At 40.0% G+C, this 24,270-nt stretch overlaps 1 protein-coding gene across 8 annotated transcripts in view; it reads right to left on the bottom strand.

Moving 5' to 3' along the window:
- The window catches only part of TBC1D5 (TBC1 domain family member 5), a 537,582-nt gene that overhangs the window by 54,316 nt on the left and 458,996 nt on the right, over nucleotides 1–24,270 (bottom strand). For 6 of the 8 annotated variants that reach the window (XM_058729800.1, XM_058729802.1, XM_058729801.1 and 3 more), the window contains 3 exons: nucleotides 16,159–16,415; nucleotides 11,976–12,041; nucleotides 3,205–3,368 (listed from right to left, as the gene is read on the bottom strand). In XM_058729800.1, the coding sequence (XP_058585783.1) occupies nucleotides 3,205–3,368; nucleotides 11,976–12,041; nucleotides 16,159–16,415 (487 nt within the window). The remainder of the gene's footprint in view (nucleotides 1–3,204; nucleotides 3,369–11,975; nucleotides 12,042–16,158; nucleotides 16,416–24,270) is intronic. The other 2 variants (XM_058729805.1, XM_058729806.1) reach the window with 1 other exon arrangement.

Genomic DNA, 24,270 nt, shown 5'->3' with positions numbered 1-24,270 from the left:
TTCCCTCAACTCTCCAAGTTTGGAGGATATCTCTTTGTTCTCAGAGTTCTTTGTTCTCAGAGTTCTGAACTTCTTCAGTGATGTGTCTGGCTGTGGGTTTCTTTTTACTTGTGTGGGACTTTCTATGGATTTTTTTTTATTAACTTGTTTTATTTTTTATTTTTTAAAATTTACATCCAAATTAGCATATAGTGCAACAATGATTTCAGGAGTAGATTCCTTCGTGCCCCTTACCCCTTTAGCCCATCCCCCCTCCCACAACCCCTCCGGTAACCCTCAGTTTGTTCTCCATTTATGAGTCTCTTCTGTTTTGTACTCCTCCCTGTTTTTATATTATTTTTGTTTCCCTTCCCTTATGTTCATCTGTTTTGTCTCTTAAAGTCCTCATATGAGTCTATGGATTTTTCTGATCTGAAAACTCTGGTCTTTCATTAGTGGAACATTTAATTAACTGTATTTTTTTTATTATCTCCTTCATTTTCTCTGTTGTCTGGAACTTCTATTTTTCAGATTTTGAACTTCTGAGGTTGGTTCTCTAATATTTCTTCTTTTATCTCTTTCCATTTCTGTCTTGTACTCCATTTTCTTGGGAGATTTCCTCAATTTTATCAGTTCCAACTCTTCTACTGAGCCTTACATTTCAGATATCATATTTCGATTTCTAATAGCTTTTGTTGTTATCCTCTGAATATTTTGCTTCCTTTTTTTTTCCTGAAGCATTCTTCTCCTGAATAAACACTTTTCTCCCAGTTGCTTTCTTCTATTTGTTTTTGCCTGTCTTTAACTGTCACATGCTCTCAAGTATCTAGTGATCGCTGACTGTCATGCTCATGTACAGTGTGAACTAAAAGCTAAAAGAAAGCTCTGTGTTTGGGCAGGGCTGTGGAGGTTGGGTTCACTGTAAAGTGAACTGGTTGTTTACCTGGAGAACCTAAAGTCAGTAATTTGTGTGTTTTTAAAAATTTATAATTTGGGGGCACCTGGGTGGCTCAGTCAGTTAAGGATCTGACTCCTGTTGTGGCTCAGGTCATGAGCTCAGAGTCTAAGGCCAAGCCCTGGGAGGTTGAGCCCTGTGATAGGCTCCGTGCTGAGTGTGGAGCCTTTTTAAGATTCATTCTCTCTCTCTCTCTCTCTCTCTCTCTCTCTCTCTCTCTCTGCCTGCTGGGGGGGGGGGGGAGGGGAGGGGGAGGAGGAGGAGAGGGAGGGGGAGGGGAACAAGAAGAAGAAACAAGAAGAAGAAGAAGAAGACGGCGGCGGCAACGGCGGCTTTTTTTTCCTTTTAATTCTAGTATAGTTAACATACAGTGTTACGTTGGTTTCAGGTATACAATACAGTGATTCAACAATTCCATACATCACCCGGTGCTCGTCACAAGTGTACTCTTTAACCCCTATCACCTATTTCATCCATCCCTCTGTTTCTGGAAGAGCAAGTCCCAACTTCACTCCATTTCTAGTTCCTAAGCTTCCAGAGGACTTTACAATGTAAATCGAGTTGCTTCTTGGCTTTTACCTACTGCTGACTTAGTGGTCAGCTTTCTTAGGCTGCTAAGTTAGTCAGCACTTAACATCTGCTTCACAAGTACCAAGTGTTTGTTGCTGTTATCTTTTCTCTTGATTTCTTCTTCCTTGAGGGTTTACTTTTACCGGCCCTAACTGTCCTTGAAGTGAGGCCAGGAGAGAGCAGAGCCAACCGCTTGTCTTACAGCTGCCATCTTTCAGTGAGAGTTCCACTCTGCTCTTCTACAAGTTGGAGAATCGCAGTTCTTACACGGTGAAGGGACCCCAAGAGACCGAGTAGTGAACTCCTCTCTGTGGGGAGCAAGGTGTGTTGTTTGATCTGCAGATGAGGTGGCTGAAGTACCAGGGATTTGAGTGTCTTGCCTAAAGTCATACACAGCCTCCAGACAGACATCATACTGTTATCTAGTCTATGTATCATAATTATCCCTCAAGGGTTTTAAAGTTTTGTTGTTTTATTTTTCTTCTAATTTAAAGCTCTCTCAGCAACAGCTAGATCCTTGTCTGTAAGATCTTACACATGCCTCCTGCTCCAGTAGGCAGATGGAGTCTTCATAGTAGAATATTAAGTGTCGAACTACTTCTAAGATGTGGCTAAATGTTTAATTTTTTTGTGAAGTTGGCTGAAAAAATTTTTCAGACACAACGAAGGGAGCCTGGGTAGCTCAGTCGATGAAGCGTCCCACTTCGGCTCAGGTGATGATATCGCGGTTTGTGGGTTTGAGCCCCGTGTCAGGCTCTGTGCTGACGGCTTGGAGCCTAGAGCCTGCTTTGGATTCTGTCTCTGTCTGTCTGTCTCTCTCTCTCTCTCTCTCTCTCTCTGCCCCTCCCCCGCTTGTGCTCTGTCTCTGTCTCTCAAAATTGAATGTAAAAAAAAAAATTTAAAAAAAAATCTTTTCAGACACAACCAGATTTTTAAAGTGGTCGATATGCTTTAGATATGTCCTGAACAACGTATACAAAGCACCTTCGAGAGCAGCTATCAATATGCCATCATTTAAATGTAATTTGTATAACTTTTCAAAACAAGAGGTAAAATAATTAATTTTACTTCTCAAGAAATAAAACTGAAAAAAATCCATCTTGGTTTGTTTTATAAGTGTCTTCATCTATTTTTTGGTATAATGCTATTTGATACGTTCTAGAAAAAAAAAACCTAGGCTTTGACAAAAAAGCATTTGCAGAGGAAGAAAGGGCAGATTTGGGATTCCACTTATTTTAAACTGATGCTACTTTTTCTCTCCTAGTGGAATGCAGGCCATGGCCTTAAAATATTACTAAGTGATAATCATAAAATTAAAATAATTTGATAAAAGTATTAATTTTAGTTTGTAGTCACGTGAAGAGCTTTTTAGAACTCAGCCCTAAACAAGTTTTCAACGTTTTTTTTTATTTTTTTATTTTTTTATTTATTTTTGGGACAGAGAGAGACAGAGCATGAACGGGGAAGGGGCAGAGAGAGAGGGAGACACACAGAATTGGAAACAGGCTCCAGGCTCCGAGCCATCAGCCCAGAGCCTGACGCGGGGCTCGAACTCACAGACCGTGAGATCGTGACCTGGCTGAAGTCGGACGCTTAACCGACTGCGCCACCCAGGCGCCCCAGCCCTAAACAAGTTTTAATAAACACAGCACTCTACAGGAAAATGAAGGATAAAAGAAAAACTGTCCTTAAATACTTACAGATTCTTTTCTGCCCATAGTTTTGCTGTGTGAGCGGGAACGGGAGATGTTGCTAAAAAAGGAATCCTTTTTAGTAGCAGATGAAGGTGGGGAGCCAGTGAATTCCCTTCCTCCAGGCAAACTTTCAGTGCTCGGGGATGAGCTGATGGTTTTAGAACTCTGTCCTGTAAGAAAAATTAAGAGGCGATAATGAATCACTAGACTTTTTCATTAAAGCTACTCTATTCACTGCCTTTAACAAAGGATCAATTATTGTACATCTTTGTTCGCACTGTCAACATAAGGACACCGAGGAGTTGTTAAAATGCACTCATTTTATGTAGCAAAAAAGCTGCCAATTTGTAAAAAACAATGAAGTGCCTCCATACTTTTCCACATGTAATTTATGCTATAATTGTCTAAGTGTTGCACACTTCAAAAAAAAAAACAAACAGCAAAAAGATCTCATTTTGAGAAATGACAGGTTAGATAATTAGATTTTCCCTCATTAAAGGAATCACCCTTAGTGACAGACACCAGAAATGATTATATTACATATTATATTAATATTAAAAAATATAAATCCTTCAGCAGTTTTTCAAAAGAGCCTCTTCACTAATTGCCGAACAGATACGTGGCCAGCCCCCGCCTACGGTAGAAGCATCTGAAAAATGGGATAAGGTGCTGGCTCACAGGGCCTCTTTCTAGACCTTTCCTTACACTACAGTGGGGACACCTGTGATCCCCAGCAGCTATCACTCTGCTTGGCAAATGACCTTCTCAGAGATAACCCTAAGGTCAACTCCTCTTAGAATGTATCTCTGAATTATCAAACTCCAAGTTAGTGATAGTATGGATAAAGTACTAACTGGCCTATATCTCACAGAAAATCCCTGCACTATTTCCCCTTAATTACAGAAATTAGCTTACTAACATTTTCATCCCCTTTGGGAACGTAAACATTTAGACCTTAAGAAAATGGAGTCACTAGAACATGTTCCCAAAGGATGGAGCACTTCATCTGGAGATCTGAAGGAAAAGCCTAGGCACCAGAAGTAGTCTTGCCTTGAGATAGAAGAAAGGACTATTACACTTCTCTGTCTTCCTCATGCCCTGCACACACAGAACATGACAACACTGGGCTGGCACACCGGGCAAATGGATGAGCCACTCCATCACCCAGGCCTCACCTGGACAGCTCCCGAGGCAAGTTGCCAGGATTCTCAATGGGCTTCTAGCCCGTAAGCTGCACAGCGGTTCTGAAGCCCTCTATAAACCTTTTCAAGTTTTTAACTGATAGGAACAACGTTAACAATTTCTTCTGCTGCACTGAAACTTAAAGCCTATTCTTGGAGGCACATTCTTAAGTATACTGCTGTGGTGCCCCGCCCAAGCCCCCTGCGGGACCAAGGCACTATTCCCCAGCCATGGGGAGTGTTGACTGATGAGGGTTCTTACTAGTTCTTCTCTGGAAGTGGCCCTCAGCTGAAGACAGCTGCTCTAAGGTCATGTACCCTCCCCTGGGATTAGCTCCAATCTAGGGACTGGGTGGGGTGATAGAGGATAAAGGCTGGCCCTCTTGCCTCAAGGCAGACTATTCTGAAGGGACAGCTCAGTCCCAGAGGGTCCCAGAGGTTCCAGCCACGACTGCAAAGCATTTCCACTCCTCCTCAGCTCACTGCTGCTCCTTTCGCTCCCCAGATACTGATCTTGACAGCAACCCCCTCCCTCCGGCCCCGCCTAAAGCTTCCTACCCATAAATCTTTGTCTCATAGTTTATTTCTCAGAAATTCTGACTCACGACAGTTACTTAGAATTGTTTTAGATTGTAGGCATTTTTAAATATGCCAAATAAAGACCAAATTCTTAGGCCACCTCAGGCATGCACATATTCTTCATTCATAACCAAACACCAGGGAACAAGCCCCGTGCGGATGGATCGGATGGAATGTCTGCAGAAACTCTCTCCAGCACTAAGGATGAGGGATGACCACAAGAGGAGCTCTCAGAGAGCTCCAATAGCAGTACCAGGGAAATACACACCTCTGTGTACACTAACTAACCTACAATCCTAGGTGAGAAAAGCAAACACAGAAGTGTAAACAACAGTACTCTGGAAGCACAAAAGACAGAGCAACTGAGCCTGTCTCAGGCAATCAGAAGTGTGTGCTCCGTCTTCACACCTGAAGAGAGGGTGGCGGCGGTGGCGGCGGCAGTGGCCTCAGTGGCTTGGGGCGGGTCGTTTTTAGCAGAGAACACGGTATTTGTGAAGGCAACTGGTAAATGCTATTGGGGACGTCTAGCTCAATCAGAGCTTGCCTGAATCCTCTGGAGCTTCCTGCCATCTATAAGTAACTGAAAATGACACCAATACCAGTGGAAAATAAGACTAGTCCAACAGAGTGCTTCCTTTGCACTTGATGACGATTTCAATGGTTTTCTGGGAAAAGGAGAGAATCAAGGAAGTTCTTCCTAAAAGCTGCTGGTACCCTACATGTGAGCTTATTTTCCCTCTTGGTCATCCAGCCATAGTGGGGAGGGAGGAGCGAGGGAAGGTGAGGATCTAAACAGGGCCAGGTAGATCAGAAAGAGCATTTTGTTCTCATGCTGAAGGGTCTGGCCCTTACCTTGTCAGTAGATGATGAGAGTTACTGCAGATTTTAAGGAAGAAAGCAGCATGAGGATCAGAGGAGCTTGGTTGAGCAAGGCATCTCCTGCGCCTGCCCACACATGAGATTACGAGGGCAGAACCTAAGGCTGTGGTGGTAGATTTGAGAGATGTTTACAAGGCAGTACCTGCTGGGTCTGACACACCTAAGCTGGAGTCTAAGCCCAGCGGGTATCTAGCTGAGTCAACAATTCACTGCCCCTCCATTAGCCATGGTTCTCATCTATAAGTGAGACATCTACTTCACACATGCTTTGTAGCCCAAGTGGGTAATGGGTATAAAAGGCTCAGGGTGGCTTAGGATACCAGGCGATATGCTAAGTATTCAGCAGACATAAAGCATTACTAGCATAGTGGTGACTTCCAAATCTAAAGCAGGTAGTTTCATATGCAGTTACTGTGGGCTGCAGATTTGCTAGTCCTCTCCCCTTAGGACTATTCTCACTTTAGCGGCACCTCCCACAGACTTTGGCGAACTAGCTGAGCCGAGGACTGCCACATCCGCCACACCTGAGACTGCCTAGTGGGACAGCGGGAATCCAGGCCCCACTCTACTGTTCTGCTTGCTAAGATGGGTGCCCTGGTGTGAGCTGCATCTGTACAGAAGGGGTAGCTTTTTCTAAAGGGCACTAAGGTGTTATCTGGACTAGCTGTGGCTGTGTCCAGGCATATTAAATCTGTCCTTCATTCTCTTTTCCTCTCTGAAACATTCAATAAAAGTTTTGTGTCCCATGTGCTACCTATCAGTGGAGGTTATTTGTCAAGAGCCCAGGCTGACTGAATGAGCTTCAAAGGCATCACGAGGAGCCCTGACTACAGAATGGCTGGGAAGGAAGAAAGGGGAAAGGGGAGAAAGTATTTATTAAGCTCCTACTATGTCCCATGAATAATATTTTTGTGATTTTTCTCTCATTCAAGTCAATGGAAAATAGGAACAGGGGCTGGGGTATATTCCTAAATGGACAGGCAAGAACCTGAGACCAGCTGGAGGAGCTAGACACAGGACCTCCAAAGGTAACATGTTCAGAAGGCTAGGAAATCTGGGGTGGGGGAGGTCACTGGTGGGGTGGCACAGCTCAGAAGAGCAAAAACGGAAAAAGTGCTGTGCCCTTGACTTTCTTCAATGACCCAGGAGAAAACGAGAGGCATGTGTCCCCTCTCTGGTAATATTTTGTCACCTCACAGACTTGAGTGACAGACAGCAAGAGGGCTGATGTTTATGCATTAAAAACATACATCTTGGTGTCACAGGAGAGTGAATGGAAGGTTGTAAAAGAAACCCCTGGAAACAGACCTGCTCTAGTCTGACCACAGAGTCTAAGCACTGTTAGATCCAGTGCCTACATGCAAACATGTGGTTATAGAATGTCAGAAGTAATTATTAAAAAAAATTTTTTTTAAATGTCTATTTAGTTTTGAGGGGGGTGCGGGGCAGAGAGAGAGGGAGACACAGAATCCAAAGCAGGTTCTAGGCTCTGAGCTGTCAGCACAGAGCCTGATGGCGGACCTCAAACTCACAAACTGTGATTAGGACCTGAGCCGAAGTCAGATGTTTGACCAAATGAGCCACCCAGACACCCCAGAAATAATTATTAAAAAAAGAAAAGATAGAGGAGTTGAGTTGGCTCTTTCAGAACTTGATTCTGAAAACCAGAGGTATTTGGAAAACAAAACAAAACAAAACAAAACACATAACAGTGCTCCCCTCATCACTGCCACCTGAGCAGGCAGCACCCGTGAGTCCTTACGGAGCACAGGTACAGTGGTAACTTCCCACAACCAGCCCAGAAGCAGCTGTTCTTTTCCTTTCTTCTCAGATAACAGGTTAAGTGACCTCCCTAGATCATCCAGCAAGGCAGTGGTGGAGGCAGAATTCAAACCTGGACCCAACTCGAGAGCCCATGCTGGGAGAGTTGTACCAGTCTGCCGGCCCATCCCCTGCCAATAAGGCTGTGCGGGGGGCACTGTCGCACATGTGACCTAAGATTAAAGACAAATGGAATGAGGTTTTTTGAAAGTAAATGGCAAATTCTGTCCTTGTTCTCAGTCCAAAAAGTCATTTATTCAATGTCTTTTGGGAATAAGTTTTCCACAAAAATGCATTTTCTAGCTAATTGATGCTTCCCCAGATTTGTTTTACGTATTGTGTTTCTCTGCCTTCTTAGAGTGATTATCCAGAACATAATGGAACTGCTTGTCCTGCTTCACGACTATCATTTCTCAACAACAAGCACAGTGGCCAACATAGGGTCATTCACGAGGATAGCTTTTGGCTTCTCAGTCTCTCCTCTCGCTCCTGTGAGTAGGCGTTCTTTGTCCCATCGTTACTGTGTCCTATTCTAATTAATTCGGCCTCTCTTTTCTTTGTTCTACCAATTTGTTGCACTAGGGCATTTGTTTTAGTTCTTTGTTCTTGAAGGTCCAGAGGGGAGTCCTCTCCCGACATGTGAGCTGGTACTGCGCTAATGTGACTTGCACGTTACTCCTCAGTTTAAAATCTATTTTTTTCCTAGAAGGAATTATAAAAAAATTAAGTGATTACCCTTAGGGAAATGGGTTGGCAGAAACCAGTGGGAGGAGTAAAGAGAGAGGTGTTTGTTTTTTTTTCCCCCCATTTAATGATTTTAATTAATTGGGATGATCAAATGTTGTATGTGTTTTAGATTTACCTTAAGAATGTCAACAGTGGTTATCTGGGCAGGGAGATTTTTGACCTCCCCCCCTCCTTTTTAAAAACAACCTGGTCAATGTTATACAGTGATATCTATGTGTGGATGTACATATGTATATATATTTGTATCTGCAACATAAATATGTACACACAAGTATAAACATTAAAAATGGTGCTGGGTGGCTCAGTTGGTTAAGCGTCCGACTTGGGCTCAGGTCATGATCTCATGGTTGGTAGGTGTGAGCCCTGCACTGGGCTCTGTGCTGATAGCTTAGAGCCTGGAACCCTGCTTTGGGTTCTGTGTCTCCTTCTCTCTCTGCCCCTTCTCTGCTCGCACTCTGTCTCTCTCTCACCCTTAAAAATAAACATTAAAAATTTTTTTAAATGGTTATGGCAATAACTTAAGAAATCTAAATTTTTTCCCTAATGATCCATTAAGTGACAATACTTGTATACTTTGGTTGGAAATTCTAAATTTTCTTTGGAAGTAAGCTCTGTAAGCATGTGTGTGTTTGTGTGTGTACTCCTATTTTAAAGCTCTGCGGTTCCTAAATATCTCTTGAAAAGTTTCTGGGGCAGCCGGGCAATTTCCAAATCTAATTTCCAAGAAATTCTTGAAGTCTTCAAAAACAAATTCTCCCATGGCACATTTTTTTATGAGTACAACCCATACTGAGAGATATAAAATGGAACTTCCCAACAATTTTCCAAAAACTATTTATTGACTTAAATTGTGGGATTTCATTTTATAGTCAGTTTTTCTCCAAAAAAAAAAAAAAAATTAAATAGAACACATATAATTGCGTGTTTAAAGGCAAAGATACAAATATAAGATCTCATGAAAAAACATAATCAAAGAATCACTGAAAGTGCTGTTATTTTACTTCATTTCTTAAAACTTATTCCATTTGAAAAAACATACTTGGGAAAGTCAAAATGATAGTTTCATTTCCCTTACAAGTATATCTACTCTGAAAACATTATATAGGAGAGTATAATGGGTGTGGCCCCTCTGATGAAGTTCTTCAACTTCTAATATTACTGATCCTATTAAGCATAGATTGTTAGAAAGTTTTTTTGTTGCCCCCGGTAACTATTTTGGTTGACTTTTACTTCCCCTTGCTTTTTGACACTGTGCAGGAAGTATGTTGAGGAAAACACAAAGTGACTTCTCCAAATCAGGGCAGGTTAGTCTTATTTTCTTATCATCATTGTCACTATCATCATGACATACTGAAAGCTTTTTATTATTTGGGCTCCGTGTCTCATAAAGTAGCTGGAGCCTTCCCTTTCAGACTGATACAATCTCTGTCATAGCATGGTAGGCAGGAGGAATTCTGAACTGGGTATCCAGAAAAGAGCTGGTTCCTGACTGTGTAGGCTTGCCTGGGTTATCTAATGCACAGGCTGATGCCCAAGCAACCATGTAAATAAAAAAAAAAAAAAAAGCAGGAAAGCCAAGAGAACAATGAGAACAGAGTTTGGGCACATAGTAAGCACTCAGTGAATAGTTGGTGAATAAATGAGTAAGATGATTCTACCTATATAACCCAAGTGATCTGAACAAAATGATATAACCTCCGTCTGCAAGATTCTATTAAAAATGCAAACTGTTCTTGTGGCTCTGGCCTGTAGGAAAAAATAGATTGAGCAATAGCATAGAAGCAGAAATCAGAGTAAGTCAGACAGCCTTCATCTTTCTCTTTCCATAGGTATAAATTGAGATTCCACAGCCAAGGATCTACTCTGCAGTAAACTAACTTAAAAAGTGACCAAACTAAATTTGGGATACCAAAACACTTGTTAAAAAGTTGCCAGGGGTGCCTGGGTGGCTCAGTCGGTTAAAGCGCCCAACTTTGGATCAGGTTATGGTCTCACAGCTTGTGAGTTTGAGCCCCAAGTCGTGTTCTGTGCTGACAGCTCAGAGCCTGGAGCCTGCTTCGGATTCTGTGCCTCCATCTCTGTCTCTCTCTCTCTCTCTCTCTCTCTCTCTCTCTCTCTCTCTCTCCCTCTCCCCTGCTCACACTCTGTCTCTCTCTCTCTCTCTCTCTCTCTCAAAAATAAATAGACATTAAAATTTTTTTTTTAAAACGTTGCCTGGGGGAGGTCAGATTTTAATTTTAGGAAATCAATTGAAGTCCTGTGAATTCTCACCATATCAGATGATCACAGTAATATTCATTTAAGTACAGTAAATGACAAAGCTTAAGAGAAATAATCTGGAGATTATCTGCACCCCTTTTTTGTCCTTGCTACTGCACCCCTTTCTAATATGGATCACTTAGACACTAAGGAAGATAAACAGCAGCTCTTCATGGAATCACCAAGTTGAAAAAGCCCTTAAAGGTCAGGGTTTAATTACCTGAATACAGCCAGAAACTGTACCTGTGAAACAGAACTATATAGAAGTAAGATCTCATCCTTCTTTTGTCACAACATTTTTCAAAGAAGCCAATACACCACTCATTCTCCTAATCACAATATATTGTTTTTTGTAAATTTATAAAAAAGCACAGATATTATGAAGACATATCATTATTAGAACAGCATTTTGATACTAGGAGCATGACTATATTATGTGGATATTTTAAATTTAGGAAGATGTGATTATAAATTTTAATTAATACTGCTATCTTTTCAATCTGAATTTGAATGGAAGATTCTTAAGATTAGCTTAGGCTTCCACTTAATACAGAAATCCTCTCTACAGCACATTTTATGTAAAAGATTATATAATAAAAGATTAATGCAGCAACTTTAATATTTATACATTTAATTTAAAATTCCATAGGAGGTGATAAATGTGAATTGCTATTATTTCTGTATTCCTGAAATACAGATTTTGAACAAGCGGTTATGGTATTTAAATGTGATCTTTTTATTTTAAATCATTGCCAATTATATACGGAGATTTCTTGCACTGTTAATATGATTCATAATACAAAGCCTGTACTTAAAAACTTATTTCAAAATTAAGTTGTAATTCTTTTAGGCAAAATATAGTAAATATTTATGGCTAGTACATATGATAATATGCATAAAAACAGCATTTAAGTCATGTAATCTGAGAACTGATTTGTCAAATACTGCCATAGAGCACCTATGAAATAAAAAAAACAAAACAAACAAACAAACAAAAAAACCTCAGTGTGAGCTTCCAAATAAAGTGTAGTGTTAAAATAACCACAAAATATAGAGTGACCATATTTGGCAAGAAAAGAGGCTGGTGTAAACTTCATAAAAACCACATCACAGCCAGATTTGGCATCACCAAGGTATGACATGAGAGGGGACTCTTGTTCTAAACAACAGTGCCACTCAGCGGCTGAACAATGGTAGTGAACCGATCAACAGTATGAATGGAGGGTGGGCAAAAAGAAAAATGGAATTTTGGAGAAGGCAATGATAATACTGCAGGCAAAAAGATATACTACGTTGCCATGGTAACTGTACCTTGGAGGTCAGTTAGAGTCTGGACAGGAACAGAAACCTGAGCATCGCTTCCTGTAACTACATCGCCTGGATTTCATAAGAAAAAATAATTAGATTTCATAAAAAGGAAAAAAAATCAAGTTTACTTTTTTTCATACTTAATGTAATACTTTTATCAACCTAATTACTAAAGGTACAGTAAAACAAAATACAATCTTAGAAAAATTAATATAAAATAGTTTTTAAAGGAATTAATTTTTTAAAAGTATTTCCTAAAAGGTTTCTGTGAATATTTTTCTTCAAGAAAAAAACAAGTTTCTATTAGTCTAAAACATAAGAAACTTGAGAAATCAAATGATTTTTCTGAGCAGGTTTAATTATGCTACAAATAGTAATGTGGTTTCATATTTTCTTTCTTAAAAAAAATTCTTTATCCAAAAGTAAATATGCATTTATTACAAAGCAGGCATTTTTTTGAAACGCATTTCCTCCTACAACAGAGAGAAATTATTTTTAACTAAACTTGACACCAGTTTCTACAGTGATAAGATAAATACCTAAACAAGTTCTAATTTCATAGTTAAGTATTGAAAAGATTTCATAAGCTACCACATGTACTTATAAATGTCAACATGTAAAAATAAATCTGTGAACTGCACACCCTTTAAACTTGATATACTTATGATAGGCGAGATTTCATTCACAAATTGGACCTATGGTAAATGCTTAAAATAAAGAAGCGTTCAACTTCAAAAAATAGACAAAGGAAATGGGGAAAGAGGGCGTGCATTCTAAAAGTACAGGAGAGAAAGGAAAAGGAGAACAGGAAATTCTGTGAAGAACTTGAGGTACACTCCCATTTAGAAGGAAGACTTTTCGGTTCTCTGATTTCTTCCTTCCTGGCCAAGTTCAACATTAGGCACAGTCACTGTCAACAGAATTAATCCTCTGGCTGTATCAGCATCTGCAGGTCTAAGTTACTGTGAAATTCATAAACTAAAATCCAAGTCTTCTACAAAGACACTGTAGTTTCCAGGTTTGATAATGCAGGATTAATAGACTTGCTTGCCCTGTACCTTTCATATAATAGCAAATCAATTTTGGAATTATATAACATACCCTCAAGTGTTTTGACCACTTGCTACAATTATAATTGACAGCACAGCTAGCTTATCTGCAAATTACTGGGTTGTAATCCTATCATCCCATCCATTAACAGTACATGCATTTATATATGTGTATCTATATCTCCTGTAACTGAAATAAAATCTATAAATGGGTACACACTCCAAACCAGCTTTCAACGGAACTTATCAGGTCCTGAATTTTCATAATACAGTTACCTCTCTGTTCACTGATAAATGGCATGCCTATCTTCTGTTTATTTGAAGGAGATTTTCAATTCTGTGCCTGTTACCCACTTTTCTCTGCTGCTTCTGGATTACCTATTAGTGTATAATTTAGAGACTGAAAACTCATTTTAGTATTAAATATCACCAGAAAGTAGTGGAGGAATATCTGCGCCCCCTCTTCTTTCTTTCACGACCCGACTCCCAACACATACACAAACTGCACTTTGCGTTCCCAGCAACACATACATGAATTTTGGGTTTTCCATACAACTCTCACCCTACGGAAGCATAAACATTCGAGAGTTAACTAACCTACGAAAACCACAAGCATTTTCATCTTTACTAACAGCCATTATTCAAAGCAACTTTCAAATTTTCCGGCAGAGAACACTACAAAGGCTATTACATTCTCTCTCCTCAAAGGCCCTAAGTAGGTGACTCTGTTCTGCGATAGTAAGAAGCCGTATTCCAACGCAAGCCTCCTGACAGGCTACGTACTGTGCTCACCAATCTCTGGGACCAGGTGACACAGCTGCAGATCTGTCACTGTCACAGCACAGCGGGATACTTGTGGGAAACACCAGCATAAAGAACGAATGCTGGAGACGTATTTTTTCCTTGTAGCGTTACCAAGTGTATCTTTACAGATGTTTGGAGCTGGGAGGCTCCCCAGGGAGCAGTCCACACCTCTTATTTCAGGGCGAGGAGACATGGTCAGAAGGCTTCAGGACTGTGCTTACGGTTCATTTCATGGGCAAGTCAGTGAGAGGGAGCAGCAACCTAGCTGCTTTCTACTTGGATCAACTGTTCTCTTCGCCTTTTACTCCGTTTCATTCAAATCCTTATGCAGGGAGGGACATTTGCAGGAATGTTTATCTTTAAGAGGAAGGTAGACAAGCTTTTCGTGATTGACACGAGGAGAATGAACCAGAAAGAAAAAGAAGAGCTGCCACACAAGGAGACGTTCTTTCAGCACGGGGATCAGTTACAAAATGCCCTAGTGATACTCATGTTCCAAGTACTTTGCTTAAGTGCTCTGTTGTCTCCTTCTAACTGGGGACTTCGTTTTCATCAGTCGTTCCATCCTCGTGCGCCTCCTTCTCACTTACTGTGATATTAATACTTGACATTTCCTTAGAGATACAACTTTATATTTCTATAGTCATTTGGCTTGGTTCCTCTGAAGATTTAAGCTACAGCATTAAGAGATTCTCTGACTCATTTGCCTGCCATCAGTTAGAATTACTACTGACTATGGCTTGTTATCAAAGCAATACTGAAATCATATTTGGTTAGAACAATAAAACAGTACAATTAAGAAATATTGAAAATAACATTCATTTCCATTCTGAAAGTGGGCATGTCTCCTGGCATTAAAATACATTTACAATGTGTTAATGATTTGAAGTCTCCTTTTCTTTCAATCATGTGTGACAACTCTACATTGAAAAGAAAAGAATGTAGTTTTACACGAGACATTCCTGTGTAAGGCAAACTCAATATTCTAACAGAAACTTATATACTAACTACACAAAGTCTAATACTTCATATAGGCAATGGTAGATAATACCCTGTAACTGATGGAAGAATAAACATGCACACACTCGTTAGTGAACTCAATACTCATTATTTTTGTGCCATTGGGGAATAAAGTCCACTTAAGTCTGCCAGCTTAAATGCCAAGAATTTAAAATTTTTAACAATTTTAGATGCAATCTTCTTAAATAGAGTGTATGGGAACATGGTTTAAGGTCTTCTAACTGATTCAATATTACTGTGGTTGCTGTCAACACCGGTCATCGAACACGGCTAGAACAAGGGTCCCTTTAAGATGTGAATGAGGCATGGGTCAGGATATTTGTGCCCTGACAACTGAATGGCCACAGACTCTGTGCTTTGTGAGGTCTTAGGACTGAATTCTGTAGATTTTCTGCCATCATGTTCGTATTTCTTGCTTCTATAGTATAGATAGCAGAGTCCCACCACTAAAAATAAATGCAGCTGTTTCTAATCTGCTGTGAACAGGGGCACTTAATATATAGGTCTCTGAAAAGAGTGGAAAATAAGAGCATAAAGGTTCTGAGTAGGAACCTGAAGGGCTCTCCTACGAGTTAAATACATGCGGGAGACGAAGCACCAGAAAAGCCCGGAAACAGACCACACACTTACTTGAGGCTGGGTGGCAAGAGCGCCCCTCACTCGTAGCAGCACCAGCAGCGGCCCCGCTCGTCAAATGAGAGCTTTGGATGAGGTGGTCTCCCAGGTCTCCTCTGCTCTAGCATTCTAAGGCTCTAAATTGTAGGGCCTGGACTCACAGACTGACTTTGGCTGCTAGAGATTCTGTTTAGCCTTCCCCGTAAGGGTACAGTTCATATTGCTCATGGGTAAAGCAGCTGGATGAGCGACCGCAAGCCTAGGGGCAGCATGCTTTCTTCAAACTGGCTGCGCGGATGGATGCTACGACCAGTGAAGCCCACGCTCTTGGAATGTCCCATTTCAGACTATACACCATTACACGTTAGCAGAGATCGCATCAACTGCTTTCAAGTTCTGTGTTGTGATAGTCTGTGCCATACTCTACGGGCATCCAGAGGACTCGAATGCAAGTATCTTAAGATATAGATGCTAAAGAAGTACCTTAACAAATTACTTCATAAAATGGTCTTATTAAAAACGATACAGGATCTGATATTCCAACTGAAAAAAAAAAAAAAACGAATCTAACAGATTTTTAAAAATTAGGTTTTGCATTAATTTCTATCTCTAGGAAGTTGGTTCCTCACAGGCAGGTGAGGAAATCCCAGGCTACATTGTGAGCGTTTTCGTTCGATTTATTACGATTGTTTCCTTACCTTTGTTTAATTGCACTGGCATGCTTTCCGATTTCATCAGTCGCTGCTGCTGCTGCTGCTGCTGCAGGGGATGCCTGGGGACCTCTGCCAGGGTCCTGGTGGGAGGCACAGCAGTGGAGGAGCCTCCACTACTGCCCGCTGGTACAGGGCCACCCGCACTGCCTGGGGCCATTGCTGGAGAAATCAACTTTCTTCCAAAATTTATCAGGCTATTAGAGACCTTATTTATATTCAGGGGAGCACCTTTGACGTTGGCCCTGTAGAAAAAAAATTAGGTGGAGAAACATTACTTAAATTAGAGGACAACTCTATGTCACATATTCCAATTGGTATAAAAACACATCTTACCTGCTTGAAAAAGGCCATTTACTGGAACAGCTACACAAAGTGAAAGTGAAAACGTAAAAGTGATCACAAAATAATACAACAATAAGGTTCTTTGAGGTGGCTTATGGAAAATAGTCTTTTTACTGTTCATTCATTCATTCATTCATTCATTCAACAAATGGGGCCTATTTTGTGCTAACACTATGCTCGGTTCTGGGGATGCAGTTGTCCACAGCAGACGTAGTTCCCTTCCTGGAGTTTTCAGTGTAGTAGGGAAGAAATATATTAAATAATCGTGTAAAAAAAAGCATGGTTAAAGCCTGTGATAAGGACTCTAAAGGAGACGTCCAGGGCTCAGCAAGCCTTGGATAGAAGGCTTGAAATGAAGCCGACAGCAGATTTCCCACAAGCCCTGGCATGTGGGTATTAGGCCACATTTAATCTGATTTTGAAAAATAAACGTGTCTGAGAGTCACAAAGTAAATTCAATAAAAGCTGTACAGAATCGCCCAGTTCCTGAGAATTGCAAGTTGCCCTCACCACCCTGACCGTCCCGGCTCTCCACATCCTCCTTCCCCACTGCCCTGCTTCACTTTTCCTGATGGCACTACATATTCTATTTGATGGGTTATTATTTGTCCATCTCCTCCAATCCCCATTCGAACGCAAGCTTCACGAAGATAAGGGGTTCTGGTCTGTCTGCTATGCTGCTGTTGCCTAGCGTATAACAGGTGCTTTATAAATATTTGTTAAAAGGGAGCTGCACGTCCAGGTAGCCGAAGTCTTTCCACCTCTACAGTGAAGAGTCCCGGCTCCTAGCGATGGCCAGCCTCTCTCACTGTGCTCTGGATTCCAGCCTCTGACCTTCTGAGATCGTTGCCCTTGCACCTTCCTCTCCTGAATCATTTTCTCCTTCTCTGTAGTGGCATTCCCATTAGCATACAACCATGGTGTGTGTGTGTGTGTGTGTGCGTGCGTGCGCGCGTGTGCATGCTCACACAAGCGCCCTTGCTAACTTATCCTGTGAACCCTCATCTCTTCCTAGTTACCATCCCACTTCTCCTCCCTCCTCATGACATATTTTTTCAAAAAGCTGTCTTATGTGCTACTTCTGCTTCTTCGGTCCTAGGCCCACTCAGGTCTGGTTGTGGCCTCCTTGCCAATGTGCAAAAACTACTCCTCCTAGTCATGGATGACCTCCACAGTGCAGAGCTGAAGGCTCACTCTTATTTTATTCTACCCTTGTCAATGGTTGACCCCCTTACCCGCCGCTCCTCTCCTCGGCTGCCATGGTTTGCCAGCACCTGTGTGACAGCCATCTGGCAAACAGAAGACACCAAGTAAACATTTGTCAACTGAATGACTACCTCCCAGATGATTCGTAATCTTGAAGTATCTCAGGGGTATTATCTTGAAGACCAGTTACGATTATAAATTATTTTAGTTGCAGGAGGTAGTCCCACTCCACAACAATACCAAAGTTTGTATTTTTATTGCCCAAATCATTAGTAGAAGCTTATTTTCTCACATTTTGCTTCTTTTTTCCATAAAAGTAGGAGATCGAAAATCAAGTTTGAGGGATACATTTACTTGATTTAACTTGAATTTTACTATCATTTCCTTCTCTCAGATCTACCTGACAGCTCTTACATAGTAATTCTCCTACATTTTATAGAACAGCTGTATCCTTGGCGTTGCTAGATACAGCTCTAAGATAGAACTGATCCATAGTCCTATAATAAAAGAGAACACTATGCTTCTTCCTTTCATCAAGTTTTTCTTTAATGGTACTCGCTAATATTATGGGCTACATATCGGAGACTTACATTACTTTGGAGCTAGGACAAATCATATTTAAAACCTGGAATTCGGCTTTATAAGAGAAAGAGTTGCTCATTTACAACTCAACGAAATGTGAAAAAAATTTTCAAATGATTCTTTTTGTATCAAGTTTTATCTTTAAGAACTGAGCTATTTCATGCCCTTCCAAAAATTGTTGAAAATAACGTTTCCTAATGGAGATAAGGATATATCGTGATTATACACCACTTACTTCCAGTTTCCCGCTGCTTCCTAATGAAGTACGGCATTCTCAATTTACAGACACTACAGCTTAGCAACAGAGAAGGCACTCAATACATGTTTATTGAAAAATAAATGAAGGAAATGAAAAGAACTCGTAAGTTGTGGATTAGGAAGGCATTCACCTCTGGCACTGTATTTCACTCAGCAGCCTGCATGCAATCCCATGTCTTGTTGCATTTTAGTTTTGCTTGTTTGAAGGCAAGATTCATAATTCACAGATATGAAGAAGTTAAAATGTTGTTACCCTTTTTTATGAACAAAAATGTACTAGTCAAATTCCCATACTGCCAGCTGTAAAATTTCTATGTTGATAAAAGTACTAAGAAACTGCTAGAGCATTATCAAGAGAATATGGTTAATGCATCTTCATTACTACTAATAAGCACAAAAAACATAGATCAAGCTCATGCCGAGCAATTTTTCATCTGAATACCTCTTAAAAGGGGATGAACACCGTTTTCCTTTTTTGAGTATTTTTTGTTTTTAACCAACTTCCCCCCTCATTCACTACCCACTGCTTCCAGAAGAATATTTTCTTCTCAAAACAACTATTGAAGGTGACTCTTCAATTATTACAGATATAAACAACTGTAAAACATGTACTTCTAGGACAAACATGCTGTCCATAGTGTGTTTGTTTTTCAGGATGATAATTTTTTGGCCAAAGGTAGCTAAACACAGATCTTAACTATCTGTAGCAGCATTCTTTACTGGCTGTGATGTACGTTATTAAGTCATGTGTGCTGAGTCAATGAAAATTAATGCATTTGTCAGAGATCTGATGGACATTGAGTACTGGGTTGGATTAACAATGGAGTGTAACGTGTAAACACTGTTGAAATAAATAGTAAGAGGACTCTGGAGTTAACAAGGCATTATATAAGTCTAATGAGTAACTAATTTTGTGTAATCAAAGTCTTTCATTATTACTATTTACTACATACTCTTATTAAGTAATAAAAATAGTACCATATAGGAGGGATTGTCTTCAAATTGTTGCCAAGACCCTACTTTCTGCACAGCCTCATTTAGCAGGTTAAATCAGTAGCGATGGGACACTTACCTGAAGATTCAAGAGTCATCAAAACAACTGCATCAGAACCCAACCTGGCTTCACTGTTGGGCCCCTTTGGTTCACTTTCTAAAACTGGGTGACTCTTGCTGCCTCTTGCCACCCACCTGATCTCTTACCGCCTGACTTTCTAACCCACACTCTCCTGAAAGAGCTTCTAGTGTTTCCAATGTCTTCTTAACTGCCAGAGGCATGAGCTGTTTTCATTCAACTTCTAAAACTTTTCTAAAGCTTAAAAAAACCAACCAACCAAACAAACCAAAAACCCAGAACATTATCACATGATCACGTTTGTAAAAACTCTCCACAGCCACGGAGATTTTCCTCTCCTGTTATCCAAGCTTTGACACCACCTCAGGCTTTCTTCCTTTCTACCTATGGATTTGTTTTTCAGGCCTGATATTAAGTATCTAATATTTACTTAACTCCTTTTTCAATAAAATTTTGTTACATGCTTGTTTATATTTTTGTCAAAAGAAGAGTTTTCCATTTATTTGTAATTATTTTTCTCAATATGATAGTTTATATTTTTCTTATTATTTCCTTTCTGTGTTCCCAAAGGTTGAATGCTTGGTTCGTTCATCCATTCATCCATTCATTCACTTGTTCAGTTCCCTCTCTTTCCCAATAAAAGCATTTAAAGATATACATTTGCATCTGATTATAGCAACAGCATCACAGTTTTTCCCACACGTTTTCTAAATAGTCCATTGGCTCAATTGTTATTTAGGTACATTTTAAAGTTTCAGATGGCTGGGTTTGTTTGTGTTTAAATATAATACCCAATTTGTTGTACTGAATAGAAATAGAAGTATCAGAAGACTGAAAGTGGGGAAACTTCTAATTTTTCAGAAGGATTGTAGAGACCACGAACCAGAAAATGGACTGGCTTATTAAAATTTTTTTTCCTAATTACTTGAAAATGGTTGTAGTCTCTCACAAGTAGCCAGTATGGGTCACTAAAAACAAGTCATTCTAAGGCAACTTTATTTCTTATCTGAGGTGTTAAAGTCTGTAAGATTTACCAAGGTATGTCAGTGCCGTGGATAGAATGAAAGATAATGCATCCTCAGTTATAGTTGGAGAACTGTACCTCAAGTTTATTGTTGAATGTTCTAGCACCCACCAAAGACTTCTGGTGATGACATGTGTCTCAGACTTGGTTCACAGACCTGCTCACCAGTCCTTTTTATAAGCTCATAATCTTCCTTCCATCAATGAGCTGCATAACTGGGGAGAGTTATGTAGCCTGCTCTCTGCACTGAAGTTTCCTTATCTTTAAGACAAGGGGGCTGGATTATTGATATTTTGGGTTCCTTTTAGATAGAAAATTCTATAATTTTGTGACTGGAAAGAGAACAAGTGCTTACTGAATTTGAGACTAAAGGCCTGCAGAGACACCTAATCTATTAGACAAAGGAATCAAAATATAAAATACTCTCAACAGGCTAGCATGAGAAATGAATTAAACAGATAAAATTTAACAAAGATAAATAGAATCTTAAGCACTTAGGTTAAACCTTTTTATAACTGCACATTACACACAGAATAGAGAGGCATGGGTTAACATGAGTTCACATTAAAACAACAACAACAACAACAACACCCAAACATTAGTGTTTTAGTTTGGTCTGCTAGGCTAATCTGAGCCCACAGGGACACTGCTGAAGAAAAGTAAGATTCTTAGCCTGTGTTAATACTAAATGAGTGAACTTTTGGTTTCCAGTCTGGCATGTAAGAAGCTTGGAAGTTTCCACTTTGTCCTAACAACCAGAAAGAGTTGAATAAATTGAAAAAAAAAAAAATCAACAAATTTTTCTTAGATCCATAGTGTAAACTGCTGTCCCCAAATCAGACAGACAGGTGACTACAGAGAATCACAACTTCCTGGAGCAGAGACCCATAGGAAGCAGCGCTGGAGCAGGGAGATATGAAGTACAATTGACAAATCTTACTAGGGGCTCAATGGGGACCAATCTGACAGATAAAAACTCCAAGGGGGACCCAATCATGAGGGGGTAGCCCACACTCCTGAGTTTTATCTCCTGGAGTTCTACCAATGGGAGAAAAATTGTGCATCCAACAGGTGGAATGGAAGGGAACCATTTTGAAATACATCTGAACATTCTGTTTTTCTCAACAAAGTCTGCCCTCAGGAGAAATCATTCAACCCAAGTCTAACCTGCTGAGGTTTTATCAGAGCTTAACTGACCTGGAGGAAGGGAAATGCCCAACCCCACACCCCTCTAGTCACCCTGTCCCACCCACGTTGGGGAGGCGGATGAGAGGCATGTGTGTTCAGTCTGAAGGCACAGGCTCACAAAAAGACTGACACCTAATCACAGGACTATAGAATGGTTCTTCTCCTCCCACACCTTATCACCACATTACTATAAGTCCATTTACAGCAGTTCCTTTTACCCACTACATATATCCAACTATCACAAAAAATTTATATAAGACTTACTGAAAAAAAGTAGAAAGACACAGTTTGAAAAGACAGAGCAAGCATCAGAATCAGATTCAGATATAGCCAGCTCTATCTGTTGGAATTACCAGACTGGGAATTTAAAAGAACTATGATTAAAATGCTAAGGGCTCTAATGGATAAGGTGGACAGCATGCAAGAACAGGTGGGAAATGTCAGCAGAGAAAAGAAAATTCTAAGAAAGAAAGAAAAAAAGAATGAAGATAAAAAAAAAAAGAACTGTAACAAATGAACAGTGTCTTTCATAGGCTTCTTAGTAGACTACACACAGGCAAGGAAAGAGACTATACACACTCTTGAGGTTGAGGAGGTTTTAAAGGAAATTCCCCAAACTGAAAAGCAAACACAAAAATGACATAAAGAAAATTACAGAAGAGAATATCCAACTGTGGGACAACTATAAAAGGTATAACATATGCATAATGAGAATACCAGAGGAGAAGAGAGAAAGAAAGGAACAGAAGCAATATCTGAAACAATAGCAACTGAGAATTTCCCCAAATTCACGTCAGACACCAAACCACAGTTCTTGAAGGAAGCTTCAAGAACACCTGGGAGGGCGAATGCCAAAAGAACTACACCTAGGCATGTAATTTTTAAACTATATAAAATCACAGATAAATAAATCCTGAAAGAAACTAGAAGAACAAAACACCTTACCTAGCAAGAGCAAAGATAACCAACTTGTTGGAAACCATGCATGCAAGAAGAGAATGGAGTGAGTATTTAAAATACTGAGAGAAAAAGCCCCGCCAACCTAGAATTCTGTACCCTGTGAAATTATCCTTCAAAAGTAAATATGGTATCTCTATGTAGTAAATATATATTAGCTTTAATAGTAATATAAATATGTGACTAAAAATACTAGGTGAGTGCCTACATGGCAGAAGCTAACTGCACAACTATGGCAGACAGCTTTCGCTGAGGCATTAATGTCTGGCAGAACTGAGTTGTGTCTTTATAAAATGGAGTAGAACAGTGGGGAGGTATGAAAATTATGCTGCGAGAGGAATGGCTTAAAAAGCTGGGGGGCGAGTCTTATAATATGGGAGCTGTCATGGGGGAAAGGAGTCCTTTTGGCATGGCTTTAGAAAACGAAATGTGTTACGAAAGTTACAGAAAACGGTTCAAAAGCTATAACACAGGAAATCCTTTCTAATGTTTTAACAGGCTCTATTTAAAATAGTAAGTGTTCCAATTCTGGAACTGTGTAAGAGATTGGAAAATCACCTTCAGACACTGTGGCTTCCTAGTCTTGGCCTGGGTGAGACATAGGCTTAAACGAAAGGCCCTTTCCCGCTCTAGGGATTTATAATCCGCAGTGTCAAATGGCTTCCACCACCATATTCATTCATTATATTGTTGAAAGGACAGGACCAAATGAGAGGCCTGTACACTAGTCTAGGCCCTTGAGGAATGTTGACCAAACCCCATCTCCAAGCTTAGGGGCCTGTTTGCCCTGCCTCCTTATCTCTACCTTCTGTTTCTATTCTGTTCTTTTGGCCCCTCCTTCTTCCTCCACGTTCACTGTCCGTTCAAGATGCTAGTCTTCCCCCTGCTCTTTCATTTGTTTCATAGTCTCCTTTTCTATCATTTTCTCACCTCACTGTACCTTTTTTTCCACCATAAAAAGCATAGAACTTATTTTAAAATTATTTTCTTAAGTGCAAAGTGTAGTTGGAAAAAGTAAATATGAATACGTGACTTTGGTTTTTAGATAGAAACAATATTCTCTTTCCATCTGTGCTATCTTTCTAGAAATCTACATTAGTGACCTACCCTCAATGGATTACGGTTCATATTTATTTCTCTCATGCTTATAGACATAAATATTTTATTTGGAAATTCAAAACAGCTGTCAGGGTTGCAACATAGTACTTTTCAAGATGATTCTAACACCTGAGCTAATTTATGGTGTACTTTTGTTTACAAATTCTGTGAGTTGAAGACTTCAAATTCTATAAAATGAATTGGTTTCTACCTTTCTTAATTCTTTATCTTTAAAGTTGAGAGTAGCAAATTTGCTTCAATGAAAGACATCTATATGTAATTCTAAATGTTTGCCATATTGTGAGGTTTCTATTGTCTTAGAAAACAAACTATCTCCACATCTCAAAGAACTCTAGATTTGATAGGTCTT

This window comes from Neofelis nebulosa, chromosome 5, assembly GCF_028018385.1.
Source record: "Neofelis nebulosa isolate mNeoNeb1 chromosome 5, mNeoNeb1.pri, whole genome shotgun sequence".
Taxonomy (NCBI): Eukaryota; Metazoa; Chordata; class Mammalia; order Carnivora; family Felidae; genus Neofelis; species Neofelis nebulosa.
This window is presented reverse-complemented; position numbering and strand designations above follow the sequence as displayed.